This window comes from Anabas testudineus, chromosome 14 (genome assembly GCF_900324465.2).
Source record: "Anabas testudineus chromosome 14, fAnaTes1.2, whole genome shotgun sequence".
In the NCBI taxonomy this organism is placed as follows: Eukaryota; Metazoa; Chordata; class Actinopteri; order Anabantiformes; family Anabantidae; genus Anabas; species Anabas testudineus.
The window spans coordinates 11,956,476-11,970,886 of NC_046623.1; the positions used below are offsets into that span (position 1 = coordinate 11,956,476).

General features: G+C 39.7%; 2 protein-coding genes across 4 annotated transcripts; one reads left to right on the top strand and one right to left on the bottom strand.

Moving 5' to 3' along the window:
- Nucleotides 1-759: 759 nt before the first annotated feature.
- Nucleotides 760-4,719, bottom strand: LOC113169619 (aquaporin-11). The gene is made up of 3 exons (XM_026371183.1): nt 3,987-4,719; nt 3,153-3,269; nt 760-2,882 (listed from the first exon to the last, which is right to left on the bottom strand). Exons 1-3 carry the CDS (start codon nt 4,576-4,578, stop codon nt 2,776-2,778), a joined length of 816 nt encoding a protein of 271 aa, XP_026226968.1. The 5' UTR covers nt 4,579-4,719; the 3' UTR covers nt 760-2,775.
- On the top strand, nt 4,479-14,348 carry LOC113169617 (glycerophosphodiester phosphodiesterase domain-containing protein 5-like). Of its 3 annotated transcripts, none has more exons than XM_026371181.1 (16): nt 4,479-4,569; nt 8,031-8,288; nt 8,688-8,791; nt 8,939-9,032; nt 9,763-9,822; nt 9,922-10,020; nt 10,109-10,202; nt 10,280-10,425; nt 11,193-11,275; nt 11,435-11,585; nt 11,755-11,979; nt 12,151-12,308; nt 12,382-12,529; nt 12,874-12,956; nt 13,367-13,446; nt 13,619-14,348. In XM_026371181.1, the coding sequence occupies exons 2-16, from the start codon at nt 8,073-8,075 to the stop codon at nt 13,699-13,701; spliced, it is 1,824 nt and encodes a 607-aa protein (XP_026226966.1). In that variant the 5' UTR covers nt 4,479-4,569; nt 8,031-8,072; the 3' UTR covers nt 13,702-14,348. The 3 variants fall into 3 exon arrangements, with proteins under 3 accessions (XP_026226966.1, XP_026226965.1, XP_026226967.1); XM_026371180.1 differs by lacking the exon at nt 4,479-4,569 and adding an exon at nt 6,583-6,826; XM_026371182.1 differs by lacking the exon at nt 4,479-4,569 and adding an exon at nt 6,584-6,826 and having other exon boundaries at nt 8,031-8,246.
- The last annotated feature ends 63 nt before the right edge of the window (nt 14,349-14,411 follow it).

Sequence of the window (14,411 nt, forward strand, 5' to 3'; positions counted from 1 at the left end):
AACAATTAATAAATGACTAAATGTAAATATAAAATGCTATTATAGTATAGGAAATTCTAAACTAAAAACAACGGGCTTAAAAAATTATTAGAAGTAAAAAAAAAAAAAATAGTCTGCTAGTACAGCAGTTTTGGTAAGAGGTAATGATAATGAGTAGAAATAACAGAGATTCTCAACATTTGAAGCCTCATTTGTTTACATGATGCTTCTAATCTGTGGAAATTGGACCCTATGATTACATGGATCATCCAATGGTTAGTGTACTTGTGTTCCTAAAAAGAGTTTTAAGACAGTAATGTGTCAAACGGACTAGGAGACTGGAGTATAAAATATCTAAAATTGATTATTACACTTAAATGTATTGTTTTTATTTGTTCTTACTTTCAGCAACTCCCATTAAAAAGACCATAATCTACAACATGTTGGTCCAATACTGTTACTCTAATAAGAGTAAATGGTGCATTTGTTGACAACTATTTGAAATGAAAATGTTGCTGATAATTACACAAAATCAAAAACATGCATGAAGTAACAGTTAAAGTAGTCCCGCTAGTAGATATAAAACCCTGTCTACCTCTGAGCACCTGGTACTTTGCCCTGCATGGTAAGTTTTACACAATGTGACCTTTGTGCTCCTTCTGACCCCCTTCCCGTGCAGACTGACTCAGCCACATACCAAACAACAGCTCCACTGTCGTCCCTATAGCGTAGATAACATTCAACACGTAAACAACATATGAAAAACAAGTTTACCTTTATCAAAATGATGTTTTAATCGAAATATTTCAAATGTAAATTACAATACTATACAAAATGCTAAAAAACATGTATAGCTACAGGCAACAGAGTAGTAAGAAAAAAATTATGTTTATATACATTCTTATGATACAGGTGTAGAATGATTTTCTCATAAACAAATTATAATCCATACTCTAGAGGTATTTAAAGATGAGAAATGATTATGTTCTTTCTTCGATTCACAGAGAAATGGAAGTTTCTGCAGCTTTGACAGCCAAGGAAAAACATGGAAAAAGTTAATGTACCCAAACCAAAGCAGATATTACACTAATATACTTTTAAATCTGTCAATATTAACCATAAACAATATTATTCTAATAATAATTAATTTATTAATTAAACTCAATGATTTATGCAGGGTTAGGGTTACAGTCAGACAAACACAGAGACAACAATAAAACATTTGGTCTTCTAAACATAAAGGTTAATTTGTGTGTTATGTTTACAGAAAAACTAGAAAAACACTCTGGTGCTATCACAGATGATTATAACACTGACACTGTAAGGCTTCGACAACTGTGCAAAGTAGACTCAAAATGAAACTAAGACAAACCAAACATTTAAATGTTTGTGCTGTTCACCTTTAATTCACTTTGCTCCACAGTGATTAAGACATTGGACACTTTTATTTAGAATAATGAGTAAAACTCACACATTTTATCCATGTAAAATGTAAAGTAGAGCACAATAAAGTCTGCAAAAAGAGACAAGTTTTTAATACTTTCTGAGGCAACTGGATATTGTGTTACATTAAACGCAGTGAAAATAAAATAGCCTCTAACAGTACAATATATATATTGTAACGTGATACATGTAGAACTACCAAACTGCATAGAGAAAGTGACAAACTTAACCAGCTGTAACGGCCTACTTATCTGCATTTTAACTACTTCTATTCATTGTTTGCTCTGCATCCTTTGGTTAAGCTGTGTGCGTCTTAAGTTCTAATACATTCATGTGGGACCTCATGTAGTTTCATGTGAACTGGTGATGGCTGCAGTGTGTTACAGTCTCAAATCAAGCAACGTTACACTTTGTTTCTATATTGTTGTGCTTCTGAATATCTTCATAAAATCAGCATGAACAGCACGTGGATCAGCAAGTGTTAAATTATGTAAATATAACTACATAACAATATAACATACATACATAACAAAATTTAGGAAGATGGAAATTTCACCTTTAACATTAGTGTGCATTAAATGAATAAGTATATTCATTCAAGTATCGTATTAATGCTTCTTATGCCACAAAATTAAGATTCGAGGTGTGTTAGCAGCAGGTCTGTGTCTCTTCACAGTTTAATTAATGTTTTATATTGTCCTCTTGCCAGTCATTCCCATAAAGAGCTGGAGCCGTGTGTTTGTTTCTGCTCCTTCTCTGCTCCTCTGCGTCCTACGGTTATAAAAGTTATAAACTACACAGTAGCACATTGACAAAAACTACATTTTCAGTTGTGTTAAGCACAGATCCCTTTTTAATTCACTACACCCAAAGGTGACGCATTCAGTTTAGCATCATATCAGAAGCATAAAATCTTCACATTTAAAAAGCTGGAACCAGCATTTTTACTTTCAAAATTGCTAAAATTATTTTTTTTAAATATATTTCATTAAATATTTGTTAACTATTAGATTAACGACAGCAACCTAATGTGGCAAAATCATTGCTAAATACTATAATTAGGTTACAATAGGTTGAGAAGACTGGTGTACCACTGTTCATGCTGAGCAGTGTCCGTGGACTTGATGTGTTTTATGTTTACCGATGACAAACCGCAAGAGCTTCACACACGGCTTTAAACTCTTCATACTTAATTAAGATTTATCATCCAGTTTGAGGCACATGCACAAGTCAGAACTGAACTTTAGCTGCCATGTTAATGCCAAGTGGAATAAAGTTAATTACACTGGTATTATTCACACATACACATGGAAAAAACTAAGTCAGCTGACTTGACCTGTCCCCACGTAGCAGCTACTGTGTTTTCTGTTTCTGCACAGTAGGGACGTCCAACCCAGTGGTGCTTTTTCCACACAGGAAAGGGATGATCTTCTCAAATAGCAGAATACAGCTGACCACACCTGGGGACACGTGGTTGGCACAGGATGTTATTGTGGTGGGCAGGATGTATATCACATGTGCTGTGTAGTAGGTGTGGTCTCATGTAAAGCAGTGACAGAAGCAGTGAGGTGCAGTTTTCGTATATAAATGTGTAAGCTTAGTTACAGGTGTATTTTTTACATTTTGCATCCATAAAACCACATGTTTACTTACTGTGTGTTATCTAACAATAAGCGGTACAGCTATCGGATAGTTTTACTGCACTACAGGTGTGGTTTTGGTGTCCTTACCTAGAATTGGGCCGAGCCAGTAAACAAAGCAGTACTCCAAGTATGTGTGGCCGCTGCAGGGGAACTGGACAGAGAAGGCCAGGACGGGGTTAAAAACAGCTCCTGAAATACCTCCACCTGCACAGAGGGAGAAGAGTCACAAGTTTGAAATCGGCTCCTGTGTGTTTTATGGTAATAAAACCTCACAGACTATAGTGGCACAACATTTACAATGAACAATTATTTTCATTGGTCTCTGTATCTCAGTTGGCTTATGAATAATTTTGTATATAAAAAAACACAACGACATCACAATGTCATGACCACAAACCAACTGACCCACAGCAAACTACAGGTTTTATGGCCACTGAGCAACCTCCCTGTCACTGAACGGTAACCGACCTTGTCAGCAGGAGATCAATATGGTCACTGATAATCACTGTCTGTGTCTATCATTGTGATTACGTCATTTTAATCAAGTCATTGAAGAGCTTAAGGGTGGATGTACAATGTACAACAACTGTTGTATGCCATGATTCAAGTTCCCTCTCCTGCATCTCTAATAAATAGATATGGGCCAAAACATTGTGCATGGATATTTTATAATAAGGAGTTGACTAAGAGTGTCTGAGTTGTCACAGTGCATTAAATTTAACTGGTTGTAGACAAAGTTTAAATAATCTCAAGGTGCTGCTTTTGGTTCTGGGACCTTGTGATGAGCTTCTTTTACTCATCTGATCGATACTTTTAAAGTATTGAATTATTAATTAGATGCTGTGTATGTTTTGTCTCCTGTCTCACTGAATCAGCGTCATGGGTTCGTCTGCGTCCAGGTGACACCGCTCATTACCACACCTGCGTAAACCAGAGCCGTGATTAGCGCAGCGATGCAGTGCGCTCGGAGGCTTGGATCCACTCTGTGGATGTGCAGGACTGCAGCCTGGACTGTGAAGGCGCAGGCCAGCTCCACGGCCGCGGCCTCCAGCACGGTGCCACCGAGCGGGTCGAAGCACCGGAACCCGAACCTCTGGTGTCGCAGGTGGACGTCGGACAGAGCCAGCGACCATACAGAGGATGCGAAACACCGCGCGGCGACCGCAGCTCCGAACTGGCAGGCGATGAGGACTAGGGCCACCTTGAACGTGCTGGTCCCGCGGTAAACGCTCTCCAAAGCCCCGCTGGGGTTACACGCCGCTCCGCGGAAAGTGGAGACGTGGATGGCCGTCATGGAGTAGGTGAGGGTCAGGCTGACCGGCAGCTCCAGCCGGGCCGTCTCGCCCAGTAGTTTGAGCTCATGTGTGCAGGCGCAGAGCTGGAAGGTGGACGCCGCTTCCAGCAGGTAAACCCAACACGCGCCGGGGAAAAGACGCGCGGCCGTCCGGCGGATGACCTCGCTGAGGAGCACGGCAGCACCCAGCACCGCCACGGAGACCCACAGGTCAGTCATTTCACCGGCGTCCTCCGGTTTCAGCTTGTGATACAACCCGATCCTCCTGACGGGAGACTTCTAAGTATCGTAGTTGAAGTTAGTGGCACCAACGCGGCTCCACCGCGGCTGCGTCAACGCGCGCACACTGACACAGGAAACTAAGAGGATGCGCCTTCAAGATAAAAGCGTCTCTGGAGTTAGCGGCTCTTTAAGCGGTTATTGTCAAATATAACATTTTCCTTATCGACATATAGTTCTCCAGTATAATCGATGAACCTCGCTGTTGAATTTGATACGTTCAGAAATGTATTTAGAGTAGATCCCATCCATATGTCAATATACTAATGCGCTCCTCAAAATGCCCCCCTCCAACAAATTTACTCCAGTTTTATTTGTTAAAGCCCCCAGTTGTATTTATATAAAAACAAGAGGGAGGGAGAAGTTTAGTTTACATGTCACTGACGTGAGTATAATAATAAAAACAACCTTTCTCTCTGGCGTTTACAGCGAGTATTATTTTGGAAGTTGTAACAGGAAGTGGGAGTACACAGTGAGGTTCAGCCTGAGGCGGAAAATTCCTGCAACTGCTGTTTCACAACTTTTTCAGGATGTGGGGGCGTTTTTGCATATAGTGACACATATTGAGTTTTATTTGTGCATTACAATTAAAACACATATGTACACACTATATATTTTATTTTAAAAATGTATACAAAAGTTAAAAAACAACTTGTAGTACTGACTTAAAAGGTGTAGGCAGAAGCCAGAGCTTATCAGGCCTGCCCTTATTACCCATATTTACTTGTTTTTGCCCAAGTGTTTCTGTCCTAATAGAAGATTTAAATTTATTTAATTTATTTTATTTGTAATGGTTGACAATGAAGGTGAATTTATTTTATCCAGTCCTCTGCCTCTTCATTACAATAGACGACCACTACATTTTGAAGATGACTAAACAGAAGACAAACTGCATACTAACCAGAAATGCATGTTTGCAGAAACTTCAGTTTCAGCCAAATCCTTTCTAGGTGTGTTTATCCATTAATATTTTAAAACCTGTTTTTCAAAGTTGTGAACAAACTAGCGTTGCTGTTTCCTGTTAGGGGAAACACATGTTAACATTTACTATACAAGGATTTTGGCAAGTTCCCTTCCCAGCAGCTCCAAACGAGGCAGCAGGGATCATTTATCTCCTCTGTGTGGGTGGGAATTGGAGAAAATATAAACAAGTGAATGAAGTTCACATTCATCCAGGAGTTTGTGGACCACACTAGCAGTAACAATTTAATAAAGCTTGTTTCTGTTGGTTTATCTACCTATTAGATGTACTTGTATGCTCACCTGAAAGTAAATTCTTGTTCAGATCAGACTAATGTCACTAAATCAGGTTGAGTTTTCATGAGGTTGAACCTGTTTCGTGTCTGCACTGCTGGCCGATGGTGTGACTGGACCAGCAGTGTCCCTCTTCTGGTTGTGTTGTGGTACCTACAGTCACTTCAGAAAGTACAGACCCCTCCACTTTTTGCACATTTTGTCATAAATATAATTTTAAATGCATAAAACTGCAAGCAAAAATGTTTGAAAGACTTGTTTGGACTTTTTTTGCTTCTCTGAGCAGGTATTATAGACTATGCTTAGCTTTTTTTTTTTTTTTTTTTTTTTTTTTTTTTATCTTTGATTAATTCAGGATAAATTTAATGAGCTGAGGAAAAATTAATAATCTGGACTCACCTGGTGATGAACAGTTTACCACCAGGTGGCAGTCTGTCAGTGAGACAAAGAGCATCGACTTCAACAAGTGTAAAGAAATAAAATCATTTACAAAACCCTACTTCCGCTATAACTTTCAAAATAATACTCTTATTATTGTTGCAGTTTGTTTAAATTTCAACTCTCCCAAATGAAATCACGTATTAAATTTGCATAGTGGTTCAGAGTTTTAGTAGAAAATAATCTTAATGTTTATTTGGTCGAACATGTAGAGTGGACATCATGATTGAAAACACAAAGCCTCCGCACGAATATAAGGAGGCAACAGGTAAAATGTCTCTGTAGACACCATCCGATGGCACTTGGCGTAAAAACTGGGCTTTATATATTTCTAAGAAATGCATTCCTGTTCCTCTACCCGGGTAAGTAACTCTGGTTAGCTTGACACAAATCATCATTCAAGGCCATCATACTGTGGACAATAATCGGCGAGGAGCGACCCGACGCATTGCGGCTTCATCTGTGCCGTGCACCGGGAGGCAGAACCGGGCTGGAGGTAGGAAAACATCATCCTGATGTTAAAAGATAGGACAGACTACTGCTCCGGCTTTGTCAACGATGTGTGTTCAGTGATGATCAGCTTCATCCTCCGTTTTGGCTCAGCAATACGCTCGCTTCTTTCCTCTGTTATTTAGGGCATCGCCAAACTCAATTGAAATTATTTGTCATTTTGAAATAATCACGCTTGGTAACAGAGGCGGACAAGTGGCTCCGCTCGAACACAAGTGTTTATAAATTGTTAGGACCCATTCTTCAATTCGGCTTAAACAACATATGAATGAAGACACAAACTCTGCAAGTGATCACTTTTAACGTGTGGGATCATTTTACTCTGGTGGCAGTAACCAAGGCTGCATTAGGTTACGTGAATACATTGAATAGTATCAGATGTGATACAGACAGCTTTGTTTTCTTAGCAGTTAGTTTGTGTATATTCTGCAACAAGCAGGCTTTTGAGTGAGGTGCAACCACAGAGAAGTACAGACTGAGAATTCAAATAATGAGTATAATAATAATAATAATAATAATATAAGTCCTACAGATACTGCACACACACAGTGGATAATACCTGATCATCTCTAGCATTGAGTTGCCATATTTGAGGAAGCGTGACTATGGAAAACAAAGCAAACTAAGCGAACTTGTCTCTACCTTTCTGGGAACTGCAGCAAAACAAAAAGAAATTGTATACAAAACAAACAAAACAGCAGTTTCGTCTTAGTTAAATCAGGGTTTGAGAGATTTCAGGACGATGGTTAAAAAAAAAAATCTCAATCTCAAAAACAAACAAACAAAAAAAAAAAAGGGTTGAATCCTCCTACCAGTCTGCACAGGTCCATTTTCTCTGGGTAGTGTTCTGCAAAAACCTAATGAGCATTTTAGTTTCCCCCAAATCAACAACTATCTGTTTCCTAAAATGCAGGTGCAAAAATGCAACTGTCCAAATACTTGACGTCTAGACTGTAGTTTTTGTTTCACATTTAGACAAAAATAATAAGGGAACTCGGGGAAAAAAAAAACCAACTCAGTTAAACTTCAACATGTCTTTTAGTGACAGCATCAGTTTCACCTGCTTTGGTGCAATGAAGAGACAAAAGCAAGACAACCTCAAATGGTTTTGCAGACCATGTCGTAATGTTACTGTAAAGTCTTTATATGTGTATTGTAGAGATTTAATGAGAGCATCTTATCTTTTTCAGCTGTGAGAACACAAGGACAGTGTGACATGTTGTGTATGAACCATGCCACCCACACTGTCCCAGCTGCAGTTTGGCCGACTCCGCTGCCTTCGCGCTAAATTGTTGAAACGCTACAAGCACCAGCCTCTAGTGTCCTGTCTCGCAGCTCTGTACAGCTGCCAGTGGAGACGCTATGAGGGGAACTGCACTCAGCCAGGAGACTGCTGCTGCAACAAGGTCAGAAAACAACCAGCTCAAGATTCACACTGGTCACAGCTGGTCAGTATGTGTCCTCAATCTTTTTATATCACGCTGGATAATACTCCTAGAGGGTCAAAGGTGCCTGCTGATCCCCACTGGACTATATCAGTTTCAATATTGTGTCAAGCATCCAGGCATTTTAGTGAAGTCTGGATAAATTTTCACATTAAATCATTCATTTTGTAACTTCAGTACTGAACATGTGGATTCATATTGAGTAAACCTCAACCAAAAAAGTAGCGCGGTGTGTGTGTGTCTTAACATTCATCCACAAACATCACCTGCCTTTCTATTTGAACTACTCTTTCTCCATAGAGGTCACTGATGAATTTTCCATCTTCAGTTTTAACAAGTTAATAAATGAAAGTTGCATGATGTTTATCAAAGGGCGGTGTAACGTATTGTCTCTGCTGACAGTTGGAAGGTGCCAGTTTTGCTCTGCTTGTGGCGGCTTTCTGCGTTACGCTGGTGTTCCTCTACTTCTGGGGACAAGCGGAGAACGACTACAATGACTTTGACTGGTGGGTTATGTACAGTATTGCTTTGTCTGTCTACACGTCAGAGATTTTATTATTGCTTTCAGGTATTTTCACTAAATCCGTCCACTAATGGTCACTAACAGTCTTCCTGTCCTTACCTCTGTTCTTCACATCACTCTGGATGTGAAGGTTTAACTTTGGGAACTTGGGATTCTGGTTTCCCTGGTCTGTGGTGCTGCTGGTGATCGCTGCTGGCTTCTTTACTTACATCACTGTGCTCATGGTGAGACACAAACACAACACTGAGTTCTTTATTAAAAGTCATTGTTTAATTAATTGTAACGTAGTCTTTGGGTATTTATTTGTGCATTGATTTTTCTATGGAAAATCTTTAAAAATCTAACCTATGGCAATATGTGATTATCCTCCAGAGTGAGATCGGGGAGATGTAGCCATATCTCACCTATTCTTGCCTCCCTGCATTGGCTCCCTGTTAATTTCAAGATTTCAGTTTTAAAGATGACTATTTAACATTTTTGGTCACTGTTCGGGTTGGTTGGCAGACAGGTAAACTTTTGTCTGAAGAAATAGTTCTGTAGTTAAAATCACACTGCCGCTTTGCATTTCTGTTTATGTACAACTCAAAAAGAGATTTAACGTTTTCATTTCTAAGCTATGGAGTGCTGGTACGAGGCAAACTGTTTGTCACCGTTTCCAGTGCTCCCTGCTCTAAGTTCATGTTAATGTAAACATTGCAGGGGGATCAAACTCCTCTAATTCTCCACAAGAAGCAAAAAACATGTTGAACTAAAGAAAAGATTCTGAAATGTCTCTTAAAGGTCATAAGTAGTTGAATCAGTTTGAAAACCAGAAACAAACATGTATTATAATCTATATTTCATGGTGTGTAGACGTCAGCCTATTTTGCAAATACTGTGGATGTTAAACAAATCTGTGTACTTCCTCACAGCATCACTTATCAGATCTAACTTGTCTGTTATTCCTCTGTCCAGCTGCTGGCTGTGTGTTTGCTGTCAGAGGGTCAGAAGCTCCATTTACATTGGAGTCACAAGGTAATACAGCGCTGTCTCCAGGTTTTGTATGTACATGTGCAGAAGTGACACTAATGTGCACATAATTATAACTGGATTTTCTCTTTCCCTGTCTGTTAGGTTGGGATCCTGTTGAGCTTGACTTTCTCCGTCGTAGCCACCGCCGTCCTCTCAGACCTCTGGGGTAATGAATGGACGACTTTACTACTTTCCTTCCAGGTGACTCTCTTCCTCTTTTCCCATCAGCTTTTACTTATTTTCTATTTTGTTTCCACTCACGATTGATTTTGTGTTGTGCTCTGAGCAGATAACAGCACCTTACTTACATTTGGGTGGAGTCTTACTGATGACCACGCTGGCTTGGCCAATAGCTTTGCATTTCTTTCGCATGAACAGCAGAGGTGAGGTGCACATTTTGTCACATTTGATTTACTTGTGGAGTTCAATTACCCTCTACACATTAAAATGTGTGTTTCAGTAAGACGCTGCCTGATCATGGGGGTGTACCTGACTATCCTGGCTACCGTTTATTTGGTGCCCCTTGGTTTATATTCTCCTTGTATCAAAAAGAAGGGGACCCTGGGCCCTGCACCAGCGCTCATCGGCCATAGAGGAGCACCCATGGTAAGCAGGAATAAATAATCCACACAAGACGGCTACTTACTAAACAGAATATAAAAATAGATTTGTAATTTAACTCTTATACTGAACTGCCTGTTGCCTAACACATAGTATCAGATCACCCATATGAGGATAGGTTCCCTGTTGAGTCTGGTTCCTCTCAAGGTTTCTTCCTGCCCTCTTGCCCTCTCAGGGAGGTTTTCCTTGCCACTTGCTCATCAGGGACATTCTGATTATGATTCATACACATTCAATGTTCATGTTAACTTCCATAGTTTGTTTGTGTAAAGCTGCTTTGCGACAATGACAATTGTTAAAAGCGCTATACAAATAAAATTGAATCAAAGTAATTTACTGTCATAATGACAAAGCAGAAATTAAGTTTGGTTCATTTACAGTCAATACTTGATTGTAAAAAGTGTGCAGACCATCAAGAACCAAGAACAATGTCTTGTTTTGTTTGAGACAGGCTAAAAGGGAAAAAAAGCCAGTGCAAATCAGTGCAGTCAGACCTTTTCTTGGATACTGTGAGGGCTCTGCTTATTGTTTAGACAGCAGGAACACTGCTCACATCCTTCCTGCTGTGGTTGTGTGGCTCTCCTCTGCACACTGACTGTGTCCAGTACATGCAAATTGCTTTTTCACTTTGTTTAAACATTTTGCATTTTCCCGCCATTAAATGCATTAACACAGCTTTAAGCTGCTGCACCTGCTACATGTAAATGTAATGGTGGTGTCTGGATTATCATTGTGTGTAACCGTGTTTGCAGCTGGCTCCAGAAAACACACTGATGTCGTTTGAGAAGGCAGTGGAAGCTGGAAGTGATGGTCTGGAGACGGATGTCACTATTAGGTCAGTTATCACAGATTTATACCATCAATGGGGTATTATTAAACTCCTGAGATGCAGGATCATAAAATGTTTATTGCGAGAGATAGAAACTGATCAATGAGGTGTGTAGACTCTGTAATCACTGTATAAAACACTTAATACTTATGGTTTCGTATGCAGTTTTGATGGGGTGCCCTTTCTGATGCATGACCGCACTCTGCGTCGGACCACCAATGTTCACAAGGTTTTCCCCAACCGGACTGACACGCCGGCTGCTATGTTCACCTGGGCCGAACTGGAGAGCCTTGATGCTGGGACTTGGTTTCTCTCTGTGAGTCACATAAGCTTAGAGAAACAAACATAATGTAGTGCTTCATTATTACGTCCCAGAATCCCAGATGACTAAAATAACTGTAATCAAGCACATTTCGAAGTGACACGGCATAACTAGCTACAATACTGTGTCACAGTATTAATTTAGATATGGTTATCTCTTCTAGCACAATCCATTTGGTACAGTTGGCTCTCTGGGAGCAAAGGACCAACAGCAGGCAGGAAACCAGTCTGTCTGCAGCCTGCAGGCTTACCTCCAGCTGGCAGGTCAGACAGACAAACTGGTGATCTTTGACCTCTACCGTCCACCCAGAGGACACCCCTACAGAGATACCTGGATCCAGCGCACGCTGGAAGTCGTGCAGAATGAGTCCTCCATTAACTCCTCACAGGTGAGACGGATTCTTCAGTTTTTCCATTCAGTTGTTACAGTAAAGCCTCTTTAATTCCAAACATAATGATGTGCAAAAGTTACAGTAGCCATATTTAGTCCTTTCTTTAATCAATTTGATTGTAAAATAGTTGCCTGTCGTGTGTGTATGTGTGTTCAATACTTTCATCAGGTGCTGTGGCTGCCGTCAGATCTCAGGGCTCTGGTGCAGGAAATGGATCCTGAGCTCCAGCAGACGTCTGGAAGTCGGCTCCCTCTAGAGGAGCTCCATACTGAGCACATTGTTAAACTAAACCTGCACTACAGCTCCATGTCACCCGAGCTCATCAGGTTTGTTTGTGATGGTCAAACATGGCCCTAGTATTGAGTCACACAACGTGACTTTGTCCTCACTTGTATGCAGTGACTACGCTGCTGTGAACATCACCACCAACCTGTATGTGATCAGCCAGCCGTGGCTGTACTCTCTGGCCTGGTGTAACGGAGTCCACTCCGTCACCACCAACGCTCCCCAGCTCCTCAGCACCATGAGCTCCCCTCTTTTCCTCATGGTGAGACCACGTTCAGCCACAAGCCACACACCTGTAATAATGGTCTTGATCTGTCATTGTACAGTAACTTTGGTTTTTCTATGAGTACTAAATAGTGGTCTAACAGATACTGTTGACCTGCTCCAGACCAAACAAAGAAAAAACAGCATCCAACATTTAAACAACACTAAACTGAATCTTTACTAAATGCAAACCAGGGGAAAAATTATGCCTTTAGGAGATGCACTCATTTAGTGTATTGACAACAACCCTGTAATTTAATTTCTTTTAACCTACTATATGATGAAGGGGTTAGGAACATGTCTGTTTTGAAGTTTCCACAATGCACTTTTTATCCGTTTCAGAGTCCAGATGAGTATAACTTGATGTGGATTCTCACTGATCTGCTGTCCCTCGTGTTGATCCTCATCATCTTCATCTTTCACTGGTGAATCTCCCTCAGTGAGACACGAAGACACACAGTATATTTATTAAGATTCTTGTTTAAATCTATTCTGTGCAACTTTATACTTTTTCGAGAAACTTTACTTCACAGCATTTTTTTTTTTTACTTTACAGATTAAGGTCAAACATGAAACCAGCAGTTTTCTTTTTAGGCTTTTTCTACCATCTTTGTTTCAGATGTCTAAGATATTCACAACAGTGATTTTGACTCAGTGGGTGTAGATTACACAACAGTACCATTAAATCTAGAACACAAAGAAAGGCATGTGAATACTTACTGAAGCCTCAATGTGTAGGACTGTAAATGCAGATGTATTTTTAGATACTTCCAGTGGTATTTGTCTTTAAGAACACGTGTGTCCACCTTTTAACAGTTGTGATGTTTGTTTGAAGGTGGCGAGAGAGAGGATTGGCTTTTTGTTCAGGCAGCAAAATCACACCAGACAATGGCACTTACAGCAACTTCAAAACAGGTATGTTACTGTAAACTAATAAGCAGTTGTAGATCCTTTGAGAACCATGAGAGGTGAAGATAAATTACACTAACTCAAATATTTTATTTTAATATGTTATGCGTTTTTCCCCTTTTCTGGTTGCTGTTACTGTAATAAAAGCATTTTATTAATACACAACTTTTCCCTACAGGGCTGAGTGACATATGGTCAGTCTCCAGTACCAACTCCCAAACAGAGATGATGCCCAACCTGGCAACCATAACTGAGCATTAACCTGCTGACCTGGCAACACCAAGCAACATCCTGCCAATCTGTAAGATCTCTGTAAATACACAGTAAAGCGCAGATGGTTTGAATCATGTTTTCACTTTGTTAGCAGCTGTTCCATCAGCTTTTTATACAAATATCTGGTTTAAATGAATTCATTTTAAATAAAATAATAATAATAATAATAATGGTTAACTCTATAAATCCTCAGTTTGATTATGATTTACAAGCTGTAATTTCAAAGATTCAGATGACAGAACATTTACTTTTTTACATTAGATTTCTGGCTCCTCATTGCAATCTAAAATCCAGCTCTAATCCCTAGTGCTGTAGGTCAGGCCCTATTATGGAGAAATGAACTTGATCTCCTCTTTGCAAAATATCATTTATTCACGTCTACACATTATGTGGTCACATCATGGATAAAACAAGGTTTCCTTAATAAACAAGGTTCAAAAAAGTATTAGTATTACTTAGTCTTTAAAAATTGGTACTAACATTTGAAAAAAACAAATGGTATAATAAATCATTCAGTCTACAGTACCTGTATATATGAACATGATCCAAAAAGAAAACTGATCAACTCATACTAAGTGTTTGAACTTTGTGGCACACATTGTCTGTTTATATATATATATGACTAACAATGCAATAAAAAAAAAAAAACACACACAAAGTAAATCCAGATTGCCTCTTAACAGATCACAGCACTGGAG

What these genes read in the sequence shown, in the direction of transcription:
- LOC113169619 (XM_026371183.1), bottom strand. Translation starts at nt 4,578, where the DNA reads ATGACTGACCTGTGGGTCTCCGTGGCGGTGCTGGGTGCTGCCGTGCTC. An exon ending in CACGGCTCTGGTTTACGCAG is followed by an intron (nt 3,270 to 3,986) that starts GTGTGGTAATGA and finishes CCCTCTGTGCAG; the next exon opens with GTGGAGGTATTTCAGGAGCT. An exon ending in CTGGCTCGGCCCAATTCTAG is followed by an intron (nt 2,883 to 3,152) that starts GTAAGGACACCA and finishes ACGTGTCCCCAG; the next exon opens with GTGTGGTCAGCTGTATTCTG.
- LOC113169617 (XM_026371181.1), top strand. Translation starts at nt 8,073, where the DNA reads ATGCCACCCACACTGTCCCAGCTGCAGTTTGGCCGACTCCGCTGCCTT. An exon ending in CTTACATCACTGTGCTCATG is followed by an intron (nt 9,033 to 9,762) that starts GTGAGACACAAA and finishes TCCTCTGTCCAG; the next exon opens with CTGCTGGCTGTGTGTTTGCT. An exon ending in ATTTACATTGGAGTCACAAG is followed by an intron (nt 9,823 to 9,921) that starts GTAATACAGCGC and finishes CCTGTCTGTTAG; the next exon opens with GTTGGGATCCTGTTGAGCTT.